The sequence below is a fragment of the Denticeps clupeoides genome, chromosome 9 (genome assembly GCF_900700375.1).
Source record: "Denticeps clupeoides chromosome 9, fDenClu1.1, whole genome shotgun sequence".
Lineage (NCBI taxonomy): Eukaryota > Metazoa > Chordata > Actinopteri > Clupeiformes > Denticipitidae > Denticeps > Denticeps clupeoides.
The window spans coordinates 22,173,016-22,196,565 of NC_041715.1; the positions used below are offsets into that span (position 1 = coordinate 22,173,016).

At 41.9% G+C, this 23,550-nt stretch overlaps 1 protein-coding gene across 1 annotated transcript in view; it reads right to left on the bottom strand.

The window, feature by feature from the left end:
• Positions 1-1,268: 1,268 nt before the first annotated feature.
• The window catches only part of col4a1 (collagen, type IV, alpha 1), a 66,927-nt gene continuing 44,645 nt past the window's right edge, over positions 1,269-23,550 (bottom strand). Inside the window, exons 32-53 of the mRNA XM_028990759.1 lie at positions 23,354-23,467; positions 23,081-23,248; positions 22,858-22,947; positions 22,627-22,776; positions 22,324-22,422; positions 22,142-22,231; positions 21,772-21,911; positions 21,538-21,664; positions 21,369-21,449; positions 20,504-20,602; positions 20,369-20,419; positions 19,863-20,048; positions 18,807-18,940; positions 18,458-18,530; positions 11,796-11,867; positions 11,219-11,347; positions 11,038-11,136; positions 5,185-5,397; positions 4,575-4,752; positions 3,910-4,024; positions 3,622-3,794; positions 1,269-2,156 (exon numbers count right to left, since the gene is read on the bottom strand). Of these exons, the coding sequence (XP_028846592.1) occupies positions 2,075-2,156; positions 3,622-3,794; positions 3,910-4,024; positions 4,575-4,752; positions 5,185-5,397; positions 11,038-11,136; positions 11,219-11,347; positions 11,796-11,867; positions 18,458-18,530; positions 18,807-18,940; positions 19,863-20,048; positions 20,369-20,419; positions 20,504-20,602; positions 21,369-21,449; positions 21,538-21,664; positions 21,772-21,911; positions 22,142-22,231; positions 22,324-22,422; positions 22,627-22,776; positions 22,858-22,947; positions 23,081-23,248; positions 23,354-23,467 (2,663 nt within the window). The 3' untranslated portion in view covers positions 1,269-2,074. The remainder of the gene's footprint in view (positions 2,157-3,621; positions 3,795-3,909; positions 4,025-4,574; positions 4,753-5,184; positions 5,398-11,037; positions 11,137-11,218; positions 11,348-11,795; positions 11,868-18,457; positions 18,531-18,806; positions 18,941-19,862; positions 20,049-20,368; positions 20,420-20,503; positions 20,603-21,368; positions 21,450-21,537; positions 21,665-21,771; positions 21,912-22,141; positions 22,232-22,323; positions 22,423-22,626; positions 22,777-22,857; positions 22,948-23,080; positions 23,249-23,353; positions 23,468-23,550) is intronic.

Below are 23,550 nucleotides of genomic sequence, written 5' to 3' on the forward strand. Positions count from 1 at the left end.
GACTGCAGCAAAAACAACTACAGAGTTAACTACAGAGACATCCTAGATGAAAACCTGTTCCAGAGAGCTCTGGAGAGACACTAAGCACATAGCCTAGATATCAAAGGAGTGGCTTTAGGACAATCTGTGAATGTCTTTAGTTGGCCCAGCCAGAGCTCAGACTTGAATAGAACATCTCTAGAGAGAGAATGGGCGAAACTAAATCACTCTACAAATGAACAGTGAAGTAGGATGCAAAAACAAGAAAAACTAAATGAATATGAAGACAAATCAATGCTTTTATACAAATCATTTTATTGGAGAAATTGCACAGTATGCAACATGGAAGTGACAACAAGGCATGTAAAAAATTCTGCTGTTAATCAAAGCCAAAGACCGCACCGTATCATACAGTCAGCCACATTTCCAAAAGTTCGCCACACTTGGTCAAGAAAACTCACAAGCAATGGCTGGTTGAAAGTGAGGTTGTGATGTTGCACATCAGAATAAAAAAGAACGGGTCACTAGCAAAAGGGATAAAAATCTCAAGGCACTTGGACCACATTGAGTCAATGTGAAATTCATATCAATTAAAAAACAGGTATATAATCATTTAAAATAACAATTGGAAATGCATTTCCCTTAATTGAATATCAACTGTAGGACCTGTCAAACCCCATTGAGACATACTGTATGTGATTTTGGGCTATATAAGAAATAAATGTTGATTTTGCTGTGATACAACAGATTAAGTAGTGATGATATGAGAAGCTATTCCATAGTGTTTCAAACACAGGGAGGGTTATACCTACATCCTTTTCATGGTCAAGTATAAGAATATTTCTTTGCAGACAGTAACGTTTGGACGTTTGTTTCCTGTGCGAAATGTGCGGTACATACCCGTAAATTATTTGTGTTAAAAGTGAATACAACTCACGTAAATCCAGGTGACAAAATCAAATGTTAAGTGGGTGGAACATTCCTGCTGTGGCCAAGATAAAACCTAAGCTGCCACAGCCAATGGAGTGAGACCACGTACTCAGGATAAGATGTATTTCTGACTGTAGGTTTATTTTACAAAGACATAAGCCCCTCCCCTTTGTCTGGTGAGAGATGTGCTGAAAGAGATGCAGAAGGATAGAGAGTGATGGGCAAGGGCTGATGGGATATTCCTGAAACGTAGCAGTCAGCTATTGAGGAAGTTTCCTATTACAGACACATTATGTTGTCCAAACTGTTGGTATACACATCAGAAATATATCTGCAAAAATCTGTTTTCACATGCTATGTGAATAAAAACAATATTTTAATAATAAAGGAACGTAGTGACAAGTTGCAGGGGCAAAGTTTCCTTACATACACACACACACACACACATAAAGGGACAGTCAGTAGGACAAAAATGTGCCCAACCTCCCCCTAGTAAGCAACTGGGCACATCTGACACCCACCACACTCATGAGCCCTGATGCTAATTAACTACGATGTGCTGGAGTTTGGGAACCCACGCAATAAACATTGACTTATGAACCCCACAACATACTGCATGATAATAGACTTTATAAATAAAACAATTATACACAAATGATTACATTTACCTGAAGGGGTACAGTAGCTGGTGTTAGGTTCTGCACAGGCCTATTTACAAAGCAGATAATCTGCCTGTTATTGTTTTCTGTTTAGATTTTTTTAAATTTTGTGTGTACATTTGCATATATTAAAAATAGTAAGACACTACAATAAGAGCAAAATATCTATAACTTGGTGATAGTGTAAGTGGCTTCAATAGGATGCTGAAAAGGAATCGCTGTGAGTGAGAGAGCAAGCGGAATTAATATCCAATAGCACCAGACTCCAAAACAGCTCCACCATGAGCTGCACCCCAGGAACCATAAGATCTTCTCAGTGCAGTTAAACAGGGGCGACAGTCCAACATGAACATTGCTCAGTGCTAGTGCTAGTCTGTATGGAGCAAAGATTGGGGGGGACCTCCAGTCTCATGTTCTATCTATGAGAACCATTCTTAGTTCCTGGTGGATAGGGAACTACAGAGTTCTTGCACATTAAAAAAGTAGCACCTTCTTTTCTGTGTTTTTTATATTCTCTTCATGCACACCTGACACCTGCTGATGTGCGTGCGCAGGTCTCCTGCCTTCAGTGTTGTTGGGTTGGGTTTCCTGTCGACCAATAAAATGAATTGGTTTAAATAGGAGTAATTAAAATACCCATATTTCACCATGTCCCAAGCAGCAGTCTGCATAGTTATTGTTAAACATAACAATTTCACCATTAATCTTGGCTGACATAATATTGAGAACAATATAATAGTAAATGTAACTAGTTACATGTAATTACATTTTGATTACTTTACCAATTAAGAATATTTATTCATAATTTACTAAACACTTGCCGGTGTTTACCTTACAGTAGTACTAAACATTGTCTGTTAAACTACTTTCAATACATGAATTAAAATAATTATAATAGATCATTTTAATAAATATTTTTACTGCAAAATCATACTTATAAACCACTTCTAAATCACGTATATAACATTCAATATTTAGCATTGATTAATGTGAGGAACTTTATGGTGTTTAATCTAATTAAAACTGCTATTTAATTGCACCTTTCCTCCAGTACTACTTTTAACACTATTACAATTAGCACATTACTCCCCAACAATGCATAAGGAACCTAAAGAGAAATTTGAACATAAAGAGAAATTTCGATTTAAGACAATGGTGTAAATGTGAATTAGATTTGCAAATTTTGTGTAGTGTTGCTTTCACTTAAGTTGTGTTTTTTTGTCAACCAAATTTCTGACAAAATATCTTCATCAACAAATCTTTTTGACGTGATGAAGACAAGACGTAAATGATGGTCATGTGACTATAATGAAATATTGTTGACAAAATAAAAACAAGACTAAATATGGTTTACAAGATAAAAACTAAAACGTCTCTTCATATTTGTTGACAAAAACAAAAAGTTATGTTATTTCCTCTCATTTAATCACGTTATTATATCACGATTTCTGTTTCATGTATCTCTCATCCGGTCACTCAGATGACGTCACTTTCGCAATATGCAATAACGGCAATAAATAGATTTCACTACATACTTGTGATGGTTTAGCAGATGGATGGAGAAAGTGACAAAGCTATATTTGGACACTTTCTTTACAATGAAGTGGAAAAGAAAACAGAATTAGATTAGAGCTTCTTCCCTGTCTGAAATGGATCTACAGTATTCTTGTTTTAAAAAGTAGAATTTATTTAAGAAAATGTTGTTTTTGTCTGTTATTGAGGTATTGGTATTGACTGAGTTGAATACAATTACATTACTAAAGTTGAACTTAACGTCATCAGTTTTTTGTTGACTAAAACTGGACTAAACTCTGACTAAAACAAGACTAAAATGCGCAGACTCATAGTTGACTGAAACTTGACTAAAATGAGTATGGACGTCACTAGGACTAATAAAGACTTGATGCAATTAAGCTTGACGCAACAAATAGACAAAAACTAAAATGAAGACAGGCCGCAAAAATTACTATACACTTAATCCTATATACACAATTAATATAATTATACAATTTGGACAAAATCTTGTAAGCTGTCCAAACATTAAGACACTTACGTAAACATCTCACTGTCATCAATGGTGGCCAGCCAGAAACTGTAGGAGTTGGCATAGTAGTTACACGTGCCACGCCCGTGGCACTCAATGAAGGGGGAGGAGCGAAACTCTTCAAGACATGAGCCAGGAGAGGCCAGGGCCTGACCAGAGCCCTCAGCTCCAGCACTGGTATGCTGTAGCAACATAATTAAAATACCGTAAGCAATACCACCCCTTAAAGCCAAAGCAATTATCAGTGGTATCCTCCTTTATTCTATCTTGCCATCTGACCAGTAACCAATGCCTCACCATGACAAATGAGTAGCCAATCCACAGGGAGTCCCAACCCAATGGGCAGGGAGGGATTGTGATGGTCTGGCTGTGAACAGCAATCACCATGGCAGGGGCTTCACATACTGCACATCTGTTATAAACACAGATCATGTAGCTGAGTAATGTTTCAACAGAATGCATCCATGAAAAAAAAAAACTTTTTGGGTCACACACAAATCTTTCACCTTGAAATTAGCGGTATATTCAGAAAAGCAACTAATGTGTCAATCAAATGTTTCTAAAAAGTGAAAGTGAAGTGAGTGTCATTGTGAAGCACAACAAAGCACATGGTGCATGCAACAAAATAAGTCAATTTAACCCATCACCCTTAGAGAGCAGTGGGCAGCCATGAAAGGCAAAAATTCAAAACTGCCCAGTCTTGTGACACTGAGGACAAGCTCCTGTCTCTTCCCTCATTCTCCAGTTTCAAGCCTCCTAATTATTTTTTTTGACAAATGCAATATAAGCTGGTAGTAGTCTAGTAACACACTTGCCTATGAACCATAAGACCATAAAGCCAAAGGTTCAAATCCCACGTACTGCCTTTGAGTCCCTGAGTGAGACGATAACAATCTATTATAATAATTTCAGGACCACTTTCAAATACTTTTACTTTTTTTGAGACACACACTAGGGCACACCTGCTAATGAAAGGTTTGATGCTGTTGCCAGTGACAGGGGCCATGCTCATCGGCATAGGTTCAGGGGAAGTGAGCCAGTAGGAATAGTCGTTGCGGGAGGCATAGTTGCACACATTGTTGATGTTGCAGAAGAGGAATGGCATCGGGCTGAATTTCTTCAGACAGCTCCCAGCCGTACCTGCAAAGGACAGCTTTGAGGTCAGTCGCTTATAATAAGGTAGAGCTCTATTTAAGAATGAACCACTAGATGCCTGAGTGAGAACAGTAAATGTGTTATCACTTCATAAATAAAATTAGTAAATGAGTTCACAATGTCTTCAGATTAGATTGGTTTACAAATTAATTTTTCATTAGAAAAGAATGGAAATGAATCGGAAAGTACATAAGCTGCTGAACTAGGGCAACAGCAATGATTCCATGTATCCTTGTGGATTTCAGTAACATTCAGTACTATAGACCAGAAGCCCCAGATTCAAATCCCACTAAATAATAGCATTGTATCCCTGAGCCCTAATTTGCTCCAGGGGGACTGTCCCTGTAACTACTCTAAATGGACATCAACAGACTCCATACTACATTTACATTTAAGGCATTTGGCAGGCATACTGACCCAAGTCCTGTCCATGTGATCGTTCATTGCCTTGCACATAGAGAAGGGAGTACCCATCATAAATTTTGGTGGTCCCATAGGGACACAAGGGGACATCAATTGTCTGGCTGTGGCGGGTCACCAGGAAGCCGTGGTCCATGGATGAGGGGCCAGGTGGACCAACCTGACCTGTTGCACCATCAGGTCCTGGGGGACCAGGATATCCCCTGGGTCCTGCATGTGGACAAAAAAATATGATATTACATGACAATATTGACATAAATGTGCCTAAAATAATAACACAGTCATGTACACAGTCATACAAAGTATGATATGCAGTGAAATGCTTATACGACTGATGACGGCATGACAGTAGCTCTCAGCGGCCTCTCTGGTTCCACAATGGTGGCGGGTTTTTTTGTATTCTTTTGTTTTGTTTTGCACGAGAAACTGTGGATTACAGAAGCTGTCGATTACTGCAGAGGTACATGAGCTGCTCAAAACTCGAGACTCCTAAAAACTCGAGGGCCAAACTGTCTCAAGCCATTAGAGCAGCAAAGCGTGCACATGGGCAGAAAAGTCACAGCCACTTCCAGGACAGTGGTGACACGGCGTATGTGGCAGGGCATCCAGGCCATCACAAACTAAAGGACTAAAACCTGTACCTGTGACAGTGATCCCTCCCTACCAGATGCGCTGAATGACTTCTTGGATTTCTGGAAATCCAACCCTCCTTCCTGTGATCAGATGCTATATCTAACCATGGCGGACGTGAGGAAAACTCTTCACAGGGTTAACTCACGAAAGGCTGCTGGACCACAGTGGTGGAATGTAACGTATTTGTACTGACATGTTAGGACATGTTATGATACTATTATCTAGCGAAATGGTATAAAAATACCATGGCCATGATGAAATGGTATAATGGTATCTACAGAAATGGTATAAAAATCACACCTGTGTAGCTTTTTTAACACGGTGGTAGGATAAAACTGGTTTATTAGCTCAGAGAAGATAGCTTAATGTCTTTGCTAGCATAATATCCAGCTCAGTGTTGTGCCAGTTCACACTGAAAAAGAACTAGTTCACATTCATAGTTCATTTTTTTAAATTGAACCAAGTTCACAGCTCAAAAAATGAACTAGTTCACGTTCATTCTTTAGTTTTTTTTTTCTTTCAGTCCATTTTTTCAGTCCGTGAAAATGTAAACAAACTGCTTCTGCAGAGGCGTCCAGACTCGAAGCACCAGCCATGCTAGCCTGTAATCAGCAAACTTTAAAACGTGAGCGCCGTTCAGTCTCGCCAGAGTGAACGTCACTCACATTCACGTTCATAATTTGTAAACTGATTCATTCAGTTCAGCGTTCACGAAAAATATGAACGCCGTTCATTGAACGCGTTCATGCACAACACTGGTCCATCTTGGCTGGAAGTGATGCTTTCCACTTGTTTCACAATCAGTAGTCATTTCTGACTAGAGATGTGATCACAATAGACCAACACTCCTGTATTTCCTGGGTTTCTCACATATTTCAGGACCCCCTCAAATTTTGTTTTGTATTGACTTAAATGCAATATCTCGTAATGATAAGATTTATGTACATAGTTTTACACAGAAAATAGGCCTAATAATATACTTGATTGTGCTAGTTACTTTGTTACCACTGGTGTTTGGTTACTGTTGTGTTTCCCTTTTACTGCTCTTAACAGAAGTGTTGAATAGTTTTGCAAGTACATAAATGATTTTAAGATATATCATGTCCTGATTGGTTTATCTTAATGGTATATTAGTGGGTAATACCTAGTAGATAACTTGTCATCCACATAATTCTAAGGTACACACAGTATTGCAGAGTGCACACACAATAATCACACCAAACTTTCCAATACACATATACTGTATAATTGCTTGTAATTATTATGAGCAATGACATCAGTACAGGCATAAGTCAGTATATGTACTATGCTTTTACAAAATGGCACACCCCAGATGTTGAGACAAACCATTGTGTGAGTACTTTTACTTAAAAAAATACTTTAAAGTAAATTTAAAAGTAAGTACTTAGGACTTTTACTTAAGTAAGATTGTTGATGTAGCACTTCTACTTTTACTTGAGGACAAATTTTGCAGGTTACTTGTACTTTTACTTAAGTACTAAGCTTCAGTACTTCCTCCACCACTGCTGGACTACACAACATCCCTGGAATATGCTCAGAGAATGTGCAGACCAACTGTTTAGCGCTGTCTGTATCATTGTTGTCTACATGTTTTTTGGTAAAAGTTACCCTTGCACTGCCTGTGTCCCCTGTTTGTACTTGATGTAGCCCAGTTTGTCTGTGTCGCACACATGCACTTTATGAAAGTATGTAACTTTGTCTAATTGTTCAAATGCTACATGTAGCACCAGGTTCCAGGGAATTTCTTTTCACTATGTTCTGTCTAATATGTATATAGCTGAAATGACAATAAAGCTCAACTTCAGCTTGACCTCAATATTAAAAATATATATATTTAAGAAATATATATATTTAAACATTAATTATATATAACAAGTAGGAAAATATTTGAGGTAAAGTGAAGATGTGCAAATGACCAACTGCTGTTGACCTCAATATTACAAAATAGAATTAAAAAGAAATATGTATAAATTAAAATATAAATTATGTATTCCGAGTAGATATGGCCCCGGCAGTGGAGGGAGTGGGAGCAGTGGGTAAGGAAATGTACCCGTAATTGGAAGGTTGCTGGTTTGAACCCCGAACCACCGAGGTGCCACTGAGCAAATTAACGTCAGAGGACACATTTCGTTGTGTGCACCATGTGCTGTGTATCACAATGACAATCACTTCACTTCATATAGTCATGTTGTATTGAGCACTATTATAGAACTCATAGTTATTTAAATGTATTATGAATTGCTAATTGTGGTACACCTCTAAGCACATACACAGATAGATGAAATAGGGCCTGTTTTTGCAGACACTTATGAAGCGCTTCCATTCCTTATCACTTCCTTATCACTTATCACTAAAGGGCGGAAGTAGCCTAGTGGGTAGTGTTTTGTGTAGTTTATGTTGATTGCAACATAAACGTCAAAAATTATGTGGCAAAAATTGCATTTGTTATAAGGTTGGTTGGCTGGTTAGTTTTTCTTTTAAACAAATAGTATGTTGGTATGCAGTGTGATGAGCTCCCTCTGAGAGCTTGCTTGACACTGAACATGCAAAGTCACCTGTAGGAACATGGGCCAAAAAGACAGAATAACAAAGTGAAAGTGATTAGTTGTCACATCACAGCACCCAGTGCACACTGTGAAATGTGTTCTCTGCAATTTAACCCATAACCTGAGGGAGTGGTGGGCAGCCATGACTGGAACCTAAGGAGCTGTGTGTGAGGATGGTAATTTGCTCAGTGGCACCTTGGCTGGTTAGGATTCGAACTGGCAACCTTGCAATTGCGTGCCTGTTTCCTTACCTGTGAACAAATGAAAGCATAGACTGTATGAGCGGCAACCTCAAATTGTGACAGAGTGTGACAATGTCGGGAGCAGTAGGTGACAACATAGATATATACACCAGAGATACCTTATATACACTCTCAAGATGCATCAATACCGATGCCATATTTGGACGAGGTTCCAAGATCATTCAACCACACTTCTCAGACGGTACAAGCGAACGATGAATCAATGCATAACATTTCATGAGTAAGATTTGATTTTATCATCCTGTATGTTATGATTTTTAGTGTTTGACTATGATTTTTATGATTTTTAGTGTTTGAATTATTCATGTTACAGACCTGTATGTCTTCCCACCTAGATCCCATAGGAAAGACACAGGTTTTGTACTGATACCTGTATAGATTTTATAATTAGTTCATTGTCTATAGATCTTTTTCCAGAGTAATACAAGCGGACTGTTGGTGGGTTACAGCTGCTCCCACCACACAGGTATTGACACCTTCTGTATTGACACCTGTACAGGGAGTGCAGAATTATTAGGCAAGTTGTATTTTTGAGGAATAATTTTATTATTGAACAACAACCATGTTCTCAATGAACCCAAAAAACTCATTAATATCATAGCTAAATGTTTTTGGAAGTAGTTTTTAGTTAGTTTTTATTTTTAGCTATTTTAGGGGGATATCTGTGTGTGCAGGTGACTATTACTGTGCATAATTATAAGGCAACTTAACAAAAAACAATTATTTCAATTATTTATTTTTACCAGTGAAACCAATATAACATCTCCACATTCACAAATATACATTTCTGACATTCAAAAACAAAACAAAAACAAATCAGCGACCAATATAGCCACCTTTCTTTGCAAGGACACTCAAAAGCCTGCCATCCATGGATTCTGTCAGTGTTTTGATATGTTCACCATCAATATTGCGTGCAGCAGCAACCACAGCCTCCAAGACACTGTTCAGAGAGGTTTACTGTTTTCCCTCCTTGTAAATCTCAAATTTGATGATGGACCACAGGTTCTCAAAGGGGTTCAGATCAGGTGAACAAGGAGGCCATGTCATTAGTTTTTCTTCTTTTATACCCTTTCTTGCCAGCCACGCTGTGGAGTACTTGGGCACGTGTGATGGAGCATTGTCCTGCATGAAAATCATGTTTTTCTTGAAGGATGCAGACTTCTTCCTGTACCACTGCTTGAAGAAGGTGTCTTCCAGAAACTGGCAGTAGGACTGGGAGTTGAGCTTGACTCCATCCTCAACCCGAAAAGGCCCCACAAGCTCATCTTTGATGATGCCAGCCCAAACCAGTACTCCACCTCGCTGGTGTCTGAGTCGGACTGGAGCTCTCTGCCCTTTACCAATCCAGCCACGGGCCCATCCATCTGGCCCATCAAGAGTCACTCTCATTTCATCAGTCCATAAAACCTTAGAAAAATCAGTCTTGAGATATTTCTTGGCCCAGTCTTGACATTTCAGCTTGTGTGTCTTGTTCAATGGTGGTCGTCTTTCAGCCTTTCTTACCTTGGCCATGTCTCTGAGTATTGCACACCTTGTGCTCTTGGGCACTTCAATGTTGCAGCTCTGAAATATGGCCAAACTGGTGGCAAGTAGCATCTTGGCAGCTGCACGCTTGACTTTTCTCAGTTCATGGGCAGTTATTTTGCGCCTTGGTTTTTCCACACGCTTCTTGCGACCCTGTTGACTATTTTGAATGAAACGCTTGATTGTTCGATCATCACGCTTCAGAAGCTTTGCAATTTTAAGAGTGCTGCATCCCTCTGCAAGATATCTCACTATTTTTGACTTTTTTGAGTCTGTCAAGTCCTTCTTTTGACCCATTTTGCCAAAGGAAAGGAAGTTGCCTAATAATTATGCACACCTGATATAGGGTGTTGATGTCATTAGACCACACCCCATCTCATTACAGAGATGCAATTCACCTAATATGCTTAATTGGTAGTAGGCTTTCAAGCCTATACAGCTTGGAGTAAGACAACATGCATGAAGAGGATGATGTAGACAAAATACTCATTTGCCTAATAATTCTGCACTCCCTGTATATATTGCCGTTCATTGTCTATAGTTCTTGACAAATCTATACAAAATGCCTCTCTTTTTATTGACTTGCCCTGTCTATGCTTAATTGTTCTAAATAAGCAATTAAATGTATATTCATCTTTCATATTAAATATAAAAAATAAAGTATTTTCATAGTGGCCTGTTTGTGGTCATGTCTTAAGCCACAAAATGATGACAGGCTGGATATCGACCTGTAGGTCAATTCATTGTAATATGTGCCTTCTGTGCACAGGCTTCTTTTTTTTCCTTCATTTGTTTGCGCTGTATCATTTCACTCTGCACATCTAGCCCCATAAAGGCATTGAAAAAACTGTACATCTCACCTGAGGGTCCAATGAGACCACGTTCTCCCTTGGCTCCAGGATGGCCATCATGGCCATGGGTACCCTCCTCACCCTTAAAGCCTTGTGGTCCATTCATACCTGAGACACAATTTGTGGGGGGAGTTAACAAAAGACAATTTAACTGTGATCCATCAGGGCTGAACAAAGATTTACAACTTGCCTTGCATTCCCTTCACACCAGGGATTCCTTGGGGTCCAACTGGACCTGGAGGACCTGACTGTCCTGGTAAACCAATGTCTCCTTTGATGGACGTATGGGGCCCAGGAGGCCCTGGTGGTCCTTCATTACCTTGAAAAGGTGCATAAGTCATTGAAATTAATACTACAAGCAAATCCTGAAAACATGTATGCAAAAATAAGATTTTATTAGTATGCATGACATCAGATGAACTAATAATTATAGCTCCTCCTCAGGAAAATATTTCTTGAAGTGAAGTGATTGTCACATGTGATACACAGCAGCACAGCACATGGTGCACACAGTGAAATTTGTCCTCTGCATTTAACCCATCCCCCTGAGTGAGCAGTGGGCAGCCATGACAAGCGCCCGGGGAGCAGTGTGTGGGGACGGTGCTTTGCTCAGTGGCACCTCAGTGGCACCTTGGCGGCTCGGGATTCGAACCGGCAACCTTCAGATTACGGAGCCGCTTCCTTAACCGCTAGGCCACCACTGGCCTATTTAAACAGAAACAGAAAAAAATATCTAATTTGAAGCCCCAATGACTGTGTTTCCATACCTTTGTTTCCAGGGAATCCTCTGTCTCCTTTTTCACCTGACAGACCTGTCACACCAAGCTCCCCCTTCAAACCTGCATAAAGAACCAGTCTGTTTTGTTCAATGGCATCTAATCAGTCCCACATTAGCACACCCCACTGGCATTCAGTCTTACATCCTCTATCAATGTCATACATTCTGAAAAAACCTCACAAATCACTGTCCTTTTGCACTTCAATACCTATACCCAAATTTTAAGGAGTCCTTATTAATCCAAGCTGAAGCCAATTAAGCACCCAGTAGGTGCTGCCAAATGAATATGGACACCTTCATAGTTTTTTGCTGCGATTAAGTCACACGCCTAGTTGTTTGTGTTTATTTCTTTTCCTTTTTTGGCCACTGTGCCTTGTTTCTTTTGTATTTAATAAAAACCGTTTTTGTTTATTATCACTAGTTTCTTAAATTTTTTTTACAATTACAGCATTTATCAGACGCCCTTATCCAGAGCGACTTACAATCAGTAGTTACAGGGACAGTCCCCCTGGAGCAACTTAGTGCTCAGGGACACAATGGTAGTAAGCGGGATTTGAACCTGGGTCTTCTGGTTCATAGGCGAGTGTGTTACCCACTAGGCTACTACCACCCTGCTTCTGCTACCCCTTCCCCTTCCAACCCCCAACTATTTGCCTAGTTTCATTTTCCTTTTCATGTTCAAAAAGTCTCCGTGTGTGGACTCCATTAGTGTACCCTTTCTGGGCCACAACTGACACCAATCTCTGCACAGACTGCACTGTTTGGTGTGTCTGGCATGAGCTGCTGTCACCTCCAAGGACTTTAAGAATTACTTCTAGTGAGGATTTTACCCGTGGAAAGTGTAGCCATGGAAAGACTAGCAGAAATGACGGAGAAAATAGCTGAGCTAGAGGAGAGCATCCGAAACCTACATTTAATTAGGGAGTCAGACTCATTTCTACCCCTGGATGTGCACCAGCCCAGCTGGTATCAATCAAAGCTGATGTCTCTACCCCGGCGCCGGTATCAGTAGGGCCCATCGGACAGTAGGGCAGTTGGGTGACGGCTTGGTGTAAATCACGCAAGCGAGCTACTTGGGCGAACCGCCAAGCTCTCCCACCACCAGGCCGACACTCACCAGTTCATGTTCAGAACCACTTATCCCCCGTCAGTGAGGGAGGATATTATAGTATAGCTATTGAATTAGCTAAAACAATGTTGATTAAAGTAATCTGCTCTGGCCCATTTGTGCAGTTTAGGCGTAGCAGACCTGTAGCAGGCTCCTTGATATTAATTAACTGGTTACCAGAGTGGTGTCCAAAAAATAAAGTGGGTTTTATTAATAACTGGCTAATATTCTAAGAGGAGTCTGGTCTTTTTGGATGAGACAACATCCACCCCAATTGGGTAGGCGCCACTCAGTTATCTAAAAATCTGGTTCATAGTCTTAGAATAAAAAAAACAAATTTGACTTGCCAGAGCCGAGACCAAGCGGAGGAAGTCGAGGACGAGAGCCGAGACCATGCCTGCACTTTACATAGAGCCAACACCCAGCGTGTAGATTATTAATAAAATATGCTGACACTGTGTCTGTTCCCCAGGCTGGATGGGGTGTCTGTTTCAGCAACTTATTACCTGTTACTATCTTTCCAACTGAATGCACCAACATTATTATTACAAATCAGGGGTTTGTTGTGCCTGACCAAAACATGGTTAAAAAAGTGAATTTGTAGCATTAAACGAGTCTAGCCATCGCTAAACTAGAAGAGGAGGTGGTGTTGCAGAAATTTATAATGATAACCTCAGGACTACACATAAACCTGGATATGGATTTAACTGTTTTGAGATTCTCTATACCAACATAAGCCATGTAGTCTCACAAAAAAAAAAATATATATTTTCCATGGATTATTATTTATAGACTCCCTGGACCTTACTCTGAGCTTCTTAGTTTTAACATCCACTGTGATAAATTAGAAGATTCACTAAGAACAGCATTCCTGTTGGAGATTCAGTTGGAGTTAAACAGAACATAATAGGACATGCTCAATTTTGTAATCTTGTCAATCTTGTTTAAATATAGAAGACATCGTCACAAGCAATCTTAAGCAATCTGATAAAATTCCCTTATTGCTTTTACAATAAAATCAACTCCCTGTGCTATGGAGACGAATAGACAATTATATCAAGCACAGCGCAGAGGATTATTAATACCCTACCAGATTTATCACTGCTGATGAACTCACTGTCAGACCCTGCTGAACTCGACCAAGCAACCAAATGCCTAGAATTAACTCTGCGTAATATGTTAGATAATGTTGCTCCCCTCAAAAAGAAAATAGTCAGAGATAAAAATTTAATACCTTGGCATAATGATCACATGCACGTAAATGGCATCAAAGTAAATTTATCAACAGCCTGAATTAATTAAACTAATCTCATCATCAAATCATTGTACCCATGGAACCTTCCATGTTTGGTGGGGTGAGTGTGGTGTCCATGCACTGGACACTACACCGCCTGGCCTGTCACCTATCATCTCTTCAAAGAGGATCATCAGATCCCTTCAATGGGATTTGGAATACTCCTTCTTGAACCGTCACCTTATGGTGGAGATGTTTGAGAGCCCCAATGACCCTGGACCTGTGTTGTCTGGGGCACTTGGTGCCCCTGGTAGGGTCTCCCATGACAAATTGGTCTTAGGTAAAGGACAAGACAAAGAACGGTTCAGAAGACCTTTCATGGAATAAACAACAAAGAGTCAGTGTACCTGGCCCGGAGGGTTACCTGGGTCCCACCCTGGAGCCAGGCCCGGGGTTGGGGCCCATGGGCGAGTGCCTGGTGGTCGGGCTTTTGCCCTCATCCAACTGTGGTCCCACCACCCACAGGAGGAACATAAAGGGTCCACTGCAATGTGGATCGGGTGGCAGACCGAGGCAGGAGCTTTGGCAGTCTGGTCCCCAGACAAGGAAACTGGCTATCGGGACATGGAATGTCACCTCTCTGGTGGGGAAGGACCTGGAGCTTGTGGAAGAGGTTGAGCAGTACTGGCTAGATATAGTCGGAATCACCTCGACACATAGCATTGGTTCCGGAACCCAAGACTTTAAGAGAGGTTGGACACTCTCCTTTGCTGGAGTTGCTCCGGGTGAGAGGCGGAGGGCTGGGGTTGGCTTTCTGTTAGCCCCAAGACTCTCAGCCTGTTTGTTGGGGGTGATGCAGTGGCAGTCGCCGAGGCAAAATCTCAGGCATGGGAGGAGTTCGGTGAGGCCATGGAGAAAGACTACTGATTGGCTCCAAAGAGGTTCTGCCAAACCATCCCTCGCCTCAGGAGAGGAAAGCAGCAACTCGCTCACACTGTTTACAGTAGGGATGGGGAGCTGCTGACGTCGACTGGGGCTATAGTCAGACGGTGGAAGGAATTGAGCTCTGACGCACATTCCGATGAGGTGGGAAGAGCTGGGAAGCCTGGGTATGGCCTGTCCAATGTCAGGAACAGAAGTTGCTGAGATAGTCAAACAGCTAGACAGCAGTGGAGCCCCGTGGGTGGATGAGATCCGTCCTGGGTATCTCATGGCTATGGATTAGTAGGGCTGTCATGGTTGACATGTTTCTGCAACATTGCGTGGACATCAGGGGCAGTTCCAGTGGAGTGGCTGACTGGGGTGGTGGTCCCTGAGGGTGGGACCAGAGGGTGTGTTCCAACTATAGGGGCATCACACTCCTCAGCCTCCCTTGAAAGGTCTACTCCAAGGTACTGGAGAGGAGGGTCCGGTCGATAGTTGAGTCTCGGATTGAGGAGGAGCAATGTGGTTTTTGTCCTGGCCATGGAACTGTGTACCAGCTCTTCACCCTTGCTAGGGTGATGGAGGGGGCATGGGTTTTGTGGGCTTATGACCGTGTCCCCAGGGGCACCCAATGGGGGGCGCTCCAGGAGTATGGGGTGGATGGCCTTTTGTTAAGGGCCATTCAGTCCCTGTACCGGAGGAGCGTGAGTTTGGTCCGCATAGCCGGCAGTAAGTCGGACCTGTTCCCGGTGAGGGTTGGACTCCGCCAGGGCTGCCCTTTGTCACCGGTTCTTTGCAGATGATGTGGTCCTCCTAGCTTCATCAGTCTCTGACCTTCAACTCTTGCTGGGTAGGTTCGCAGCCGAGTGTGAAGATCATGGTTCTCGACTGGAAAAGGGTGGCCAACTCTGGGTTGGTAGAGAGGTTCTGCCTCAAGTTTAAGTATCTCGGGGTCTTGTTCATGAGTGAGGGAAGAAGGGAGCAGGAGATCGACAGGCAGATTGGGGTAGCGTTCACAGTGATGTGGACGCTGAAGGAGGCTGCTGGAGGAGCTGGTGGAGGTGGCTGGGGATGGGGCTGTCTGGGATTCATTTACATTTAAGGCATTTGGTAGTTGCCCTTATTCGACTTACAACATGATTCCCTACTTGGGATGCTGCCCAAGCGACCACAACCCGGATAAGTGTTGGAAGATGAGGACGAGGGATTTGGAATACTCAGTCCAAGTTAAATAGGCCACAAGTCTTGGCCCCTCAGCAATACCAGCCCAGTACCAGGCTGGAGACTGGCCATCCTGCAGTGGGGTAATGGCTCACCAGTCTTCAGCTAAGGGAAAGAACTCTCACATTCATCTGCTGGGCCTTTTGTTGGCCGTCCCTCATACACAATGTCAAAAACGCCTGTTGACGCCTGTAAGTGAAAGTGAAAAAGTGAAAGTGAAGTGATTGTCATTGTGATACACAGCACAGCACATGGCACACATGTGTCCTCTACTTTTAACCCTTGCTGAGCAGCCATGAAAGGCACCCGGGGAGCAGTGTGTGGGGACGGTGCGTTGCTCAGTGGCACCTTAGCCCTATGGGATTCGAACCAGCAACCTTCTGATTACGGGGCTGCTTCCTTAACCGCTAGGGTTAAAAGCAGAGGACATTTTGTTGTGTGCACCATGTGCTGTGCTGTTTATCACAATGACAATCACTTCACTTTCTCTTCACTTTCAGGAGGAAAACCACTGTTTTCCTGTATCTGTTTGGACAAGGCAGAGACATGAAAGGACAATCCTGATGGGTCTGTGGCAACTATTTTGGGAGTCAAGTCAAAATTTATTGTTATCTCACTATATACATGTACACAGAGAGATGAGATAGCAAATCTTTGGAGATTTGCAGTGTGCAAAAAGTAGAGGTGGTCATAGATTAATTTTCTTAATCTAGATTAATCTCACTGTAGTCTCACTGTAATGTATAGCAATCTAAATTAATCTAGATTAATCTTAAAAATAAATTTTCCCTGAAGCAAACCCGGCGGCTTCATAGCTGCATCCATGTTTCCACGACACGTGATGTGGTAATTTCTAGAGCTGTGCGATTCATGACTCACCCGGGTTAATTGCCCGGATCCTTTAAATGACTCATGAGTCATGAATCTGAGGTCTCCATTGAACCGAATACTTCGAGTCCTAACTACACCATGTCTAAATTGTAAACTCCAATATATTGGCTTACATGAGTCCAGTTGTAGAGGAAGTTAACCGCCAGGAGCGCTAACCCGCTCTCTGATCCGGATCAGAGAGCGGATTAGCGCTCCACTCAAGTGCCTCACGCACCCGGATCAGAGAGCGGGTTAGCGCTCCACTCAAGTGACTCACACACCCGGATCAGTTTAGTGAGTGACTCAGAGGGAGCCGAATCCTAAAAAGTCAAGTCAAGTCAAGTCAACTTTATTGTCAATTCTGCCACATGTACAGGACATGCAGAGAATTGAAATTACGTTACTCTCTGACCCATAAAAGTAACATTAAATACAAAAACAGTAACAGTAACGAATACAGAGTATAAATACAATTTAAAAAGAAAGACACAATATACAATTTTAAAGACACCATATACAAAATGGATCCGAGTATTACAGCTCTAGTAATTTCACAGATCGAAGACTCGTTCTCGCCCCCTACAGTGCAGGTATACATCCGCTAGGTATACATCCGCGCTAGGTATACATCCGCGCTAGGTATACAAAATAAAAAATGACGGTCTTTAGGAAATAAGAAACTAAAAGACACAAGAAAGAAGAAATATACTTATAAATCTAGTGTAACCATTTAACTCCGGCACAATAGCTTGCGTAGTGTAGACCCAGCTCCCAACCCAATTTTGTGAATAGATTAACAGCGATATTTTTTTTATCGGCAATAAGAGTCTCACGTTAATGCAGCACGTTTTTATCGCCCGATAAAGAGTCTCACGTTAACGCAGCACGTTTTTATCGCCCGATAAAGAGTCTCACGTTAACGCAGCACGTTAACACCGATAACGGCCCACCACTAGCAAAAAGACATAGTTTATTAACCACTTGAACTTAAACTTGAAGGGTCAGTTCAGAGTTACTGCTAAGTGTCTGCTAAGAACTGCAGTAGCTACTATATTCATGTGTGTACAGTGATTCTAATAATTATTGAGAGCAAATCAGTATGTTCAGTTCACTTTAAAGGCAAATCACTAATCAGACTACTAAATCCATTGGCCTTGATCATTGGATCTTTTCTGCATGGGTGGGTTTCTGGATGGTAATATAGTTCTATTCTTATTTAATGAAATGTGCCATGGCAGTCTTCATGAGGCTTGGATTATCTTTTTATTTTCATAAAACCATAAAATGAAATTACCTGGGAAGCCAGGAACACCCTGTAGTCCCATCTCACCCTTGGCACCATTGTACCCTGGTAGTCCAGGCTCACCCTGCAGAGGGATGACAAGATCTGATGAACACCCTGAAGTGTGATTCTATTCACAGAGTGAACAGAACAGTCAACAGAACAATTATGATACCAGAAAACAAAAGATTTTGAGGGCTGTTAACATGTGCTAACCGCTTTAAAATAATTTGAATGAATTCTGTTTTATGAGATTGTTATGTAAAATTGTTTGTTTGTATGTACATTAGCATGCATGTGTCATTAAAAGCAGGAGTGTTTTGTCAGTCATCATTCTAATTTGTGGAAGTAATTTTCATACAGGAAGTCCACTAGGACCATGATCTCCTTTGTAACCATGGGTGCCCTGTGGTCCTGTGAATCCTTGATCCCCCTTGTCTCCCTTGGCTCCAGCACCTCCAGGAATGCCTTGAGGACCTGGAGCACCAATCACTCCTGAGGGGAACAAAATTAAATAACTTCAGAAAATAAACATATGTGTTCATGGACCAATCAAGATTGTCATCCAATATGACCCTTAAGTATTTGTAGGAGTGCACCACTTTAATCTCCTGCCCTTGCATGGAGACTGGCAGATGGGGTGGCATTTTCTAAACTGAACCAACATCTCCTTGGTTTTATCATTATTAAGGTGGAGGTAGCTCCCACTACTCCATCCAAAGCTACTGTTCCCCAACCTGACAAATTCTGTCAGGTTATTTGTTTCGCATAGATTATAAAATTACTTTGGTGACTTGTTAACATAAAGGAAAAGTGAAAGTGATTGTCACATGTGATACACAGCAGCACAGCACACGGTGCACACAGTGAAATTTGTCCTCTGCATTTATCCCATCACCCTGAGTGAGCAGTGGGCAGCCATGACCGGCGCCCGGGGAGCAGTGTGTGGGGACGGTGCTTTGCTCAGTGGCACCTCAGTGGTACCTTGGCGGGTCGGGATTCGAACCGTCAACCTTCTGATTACGGGGCCGCTTCCTTAACCGCTAGGCCACCACTGCCACCACATGGTACTGCCCTACATGAGAATTATGCTCACAGTACTCAAATAAGTTAAGTGTCTTGCTCAGAGACACAGTGGTAGTAAGTGGGATTTGAATCTGTGTCTTCTGGTTCATAGGTGGGTTTGTTACCCACTAAGCTACTACCACCCTACCATTTGTTGGGCAAATTTTTCTTGGACAAATCATTACCAACCCTGCAGGGTCAAGTGTGTGCCAAAGCCCATTATATAAAAAATAAATGTTGTTGCTACTGTTGTTGCTACCCAGGAAGGGATCCCCCACCAGCTCTAACCTGTAAAGACATGGAAGGGACCCATACATTTTCATTATCAGTAAAAATCTATAAGAGGTCTTACCTTGATCTCCAGGGATTCCTTGTTCTCCTTTGTTTCCCTTCTGACCTTCCATGGAGTGCCCTGGGTATCCTATTTCTCCTGGCATACCCTGGACACCCTGGATGCCTGGAAGTCCTTTATCACCTTTGGATCCTGGGACCCCTGGAATGCCCGGAGCTCCTGGTAAACCAGGGTTGCCTATATCACCTGTAGAGAAAGAAAGAAAAAGAGTTTAACTGACATGGATAAGCAGGGGTACGTGGAACTGTGTTTCAGTTTAGGAAAGCCAGGAAATACAAGAACTTTGTACTTGTTTAATAAGTTAAGGAGTTAAAACATTCTTAAAAATACCAAATTTAATATCATACTTAATGCATATGAAATTTGATACAAGAAGCACAAAATAATTACATTGCTGAAATATTTAAAGTCAAAGAAAACTTTCTATATGTACTCCAGTATTTAGAAAGATGAGAGGATGTAGGACACAAAATCCCTGTATTAGAAATATTTGGAGTGAGTCCAACCTTTGTGGCCAGGTTCTCCGTGATTTCCTGGAATGCCACGACCTGGTATACCTGGGAGAAAAAGAAATATTATTAATCAACATATGAGTAATCCTCCCATGATGAATTTTAATGTGTTTGTACTCATAATCTAACCAGATTCTCCTCGTTCTCCTGTTGACCCTGGAATTCCATCTAGTCCAGGTTCTCCTTTTTCTCCTTGGGAACCTGGAGGACCTTGCAAACCTGGCTCACCTAAAACCAAATAAAAAAAATTAAGAAATGTATGTATTGTGTTTGTCATGGAAGGAGCAGGCACAACATTTATTATGAAAATAAAAAGCACACTGGCTAGGAACATACAAACTGGGCACAAAGGAAAACCAAAATTCAAGGCAACAGTAGAGACCGACCTGGACATTAAAGTCCGACCTGGACATGAGACAACAAGGACTGTGGAGCAGTGTTCTATGGAGTGATTAATCACAAGTCTCTGTTTGGCAGTAAGATGGGCGAGTCTGGCTTTGGTGCTGGGTTATAGTTTGGGGTTGTTTTTCAAGCTTATTTCCAGGACTGTGTCCCATTGCTAACTGGCGGCAACTGGGGTGATCAGGACCCAACACACCTGTCAAATGGCATGGCCTGGCAAGTCCAGGAATGCAGAGGCGTGGCAGTGTAAAAATTACACTGAAGTAAAATTACTGAAGCCTTTAAAATGCATCGTTTTACCACTTGGTACATCAACAGTGGATTTTGTTGCGTGGTAGTAACACACACATCTATGAACCAGAAGACCACAAATTCCCAAGTTCAAACCCCACTTATTACCATTGTGTCCCTGAGCAAGACACTTAACCCTGAGTGTCACCAAGGGGTTTCCTGGTTCATGGGCAAGTGTGTTACCCAATAGGCTATTACCACCATTCTTTGAATATTAATCTACACATCTTAGATCTTGCAATGATTTACCAGTTAAATTATGAGTTCTGTTAGCACATGAGCAACTTATGAACTACAGTACCTGGTCGTCCCTGAAGGCCAGGATCTCCAGGTAATCCTGTCAACCCCGTAACGCCTTTCTCACCAGGTTGTCCTGGACTGCCTGTCCAACATAGTAGAACCAGTATGATGTCTGCAAGATCAATCCTCTGTGAAAACATGTTTCATCTTTTATAGTATTGACAACATACCAGGGTAACCAAGCTGCCCTGAATCTCCTTTTTGTCCTGTAGTCCCTGGTAGACCTGCCGCTCCCATGCCTCCCTTCTGACCCTTTCCTCCAGGTTCCCCTGGGGATCCTGGCATACCTGTTTGGCCCTAGAAAGAATACAGTTATACATTTTCAATAAAAAGAGGTAACAGAAAGCTACTTCTTCAAAAAGCAATTAAATGAAGAACTGCTACAGACTGAGTAGGTCATGCACCTTTTTTCCTTGAGGTCCTGGCAACCCCAAACCTGGTATTCCAGGAGCTCCCGTGTCACCTTTGGTTCCCTCTGCTCCCTTGAAGCCAGGGTGACCTGGTATGCCTGCTAAACCTTTGGTACCTTTGGGCCCTTGAGTACCTGACAAGTCAAAAAAACGAAATTGTCTGCCATATGATTTCCAATATAATTGGAACATTTTACATTTTGTAACAATACACATTTAAAAACAATAAAAGCAACAATGGAGGCTGCATGGTGGTGCGATGTAGCCTGTGTAAATTAAAATACTGGCTAGGACCTTGTGTGTGGAATTTACATTCGCCTGCGATGCAAGGCATGCACAATAGAGTGAGCAACAATAGTCATACCTGGATATCCCATTTCTCCAACACCACCTTTATTGCCAGGTGAGCCAGGAATTCCTGGCTGCCCACTCACACCAGGGTCACCTCTTTCACCTGAACATGGGATCATTTTTGGCAGTGAGAGTACAGCTTACACACGTTCACTGAGACACACATGCCTCACTAATGGATGACCATCCTCGCACCTGGATGACCAGGCATGCCAGGCTCTCCATCTTTTCCTGGCATTCCAGCATCACCGTGTACTCCTGGAATTCCTCTGTCACCAGTGGGACCAGGATCACCTATTAAGAGAGAAAAAAAATAATTTAATGTCTTGTATAGATCAGTATCAGACATAACAGAGCATTATATTAGGCATTTGTATAAAACCTAGTATAAAACAGGAATACTATTTTATTTCCTATTTCAAACCTATTTAATCAAAATAATTAATATTTTATTCTTATCTTCAGTGTACAGCTGTTTGTATTGCTTCGTATAGCTACCTCTATCTCCAGTGTCTCCTTTGGATCCTTTCATTGTTTCCATTAGAATATTCATGCTTGGAGGAGGACCTCGAAGTCCTTGCTCTCCTCTCTCTCCTTTGGGGCCTTGCTCACCAAACTCACCCCTAGGTCCACTGACACCAGGGTCACCTAGTGAACATTTCATGCAAATCTGCTTGAAAACGCAGGGTAATCAATAATTATTTAATTGTCAGCAGAACATTCACTGACCTCTTGGACCTGTGAATCCAGGGATGCCAGGTTCACCTTGTTGTCCAGGTGATCCTATGGATCCCATCATTCCAATTTCACCTTTGAGGCCTTGAGGTTGCAGCCGCAATAAAATAAATTAAAATACAGACAACACTACTGAATTTAGACATGAATCAGTCTTCCCTTGGTTTACACTTACACTTTAAATTTACAAGTATTTACTCTTTTTAATGAAACTCACCTTTCTGACCAGGAAAGCCATCTTGTCCATGAAGGCCTGGAGGTCCAGGCAAACCCTTAACACCAGGATGTCCTGCCTGACCAGCAGTTCCTTTCTCCCCCTTTGGTCCGGGCATGTCCAGTCCTGGAAGTCCTTGGAAACCCCTCTGTCCTTTCTCACCAGATGGTCCTGTCACAATCACGTATAAAGGAAATTCGTTCATGTTTGTGAATATGATTATGTGGAATAGGTGCTTATTTAGTTTGATGATGTATTTCAAATGCTTGATCTTACCATGGGGTCCAGGTACCCCAGGGGCTCCCACAGGCCCAGGTGCACCAGGCTCACCAAAGCCTGGTGGCCCAGGTTGACCATCCTGTCCGCGATGCCCTGGTGGTCCCGCATCACCTGCACATTAGAATTCAAGGACAGGCATGACATTTTCTATAGACTACAATGTAGTTTCACCGTTTAGGAACAACATATACAGC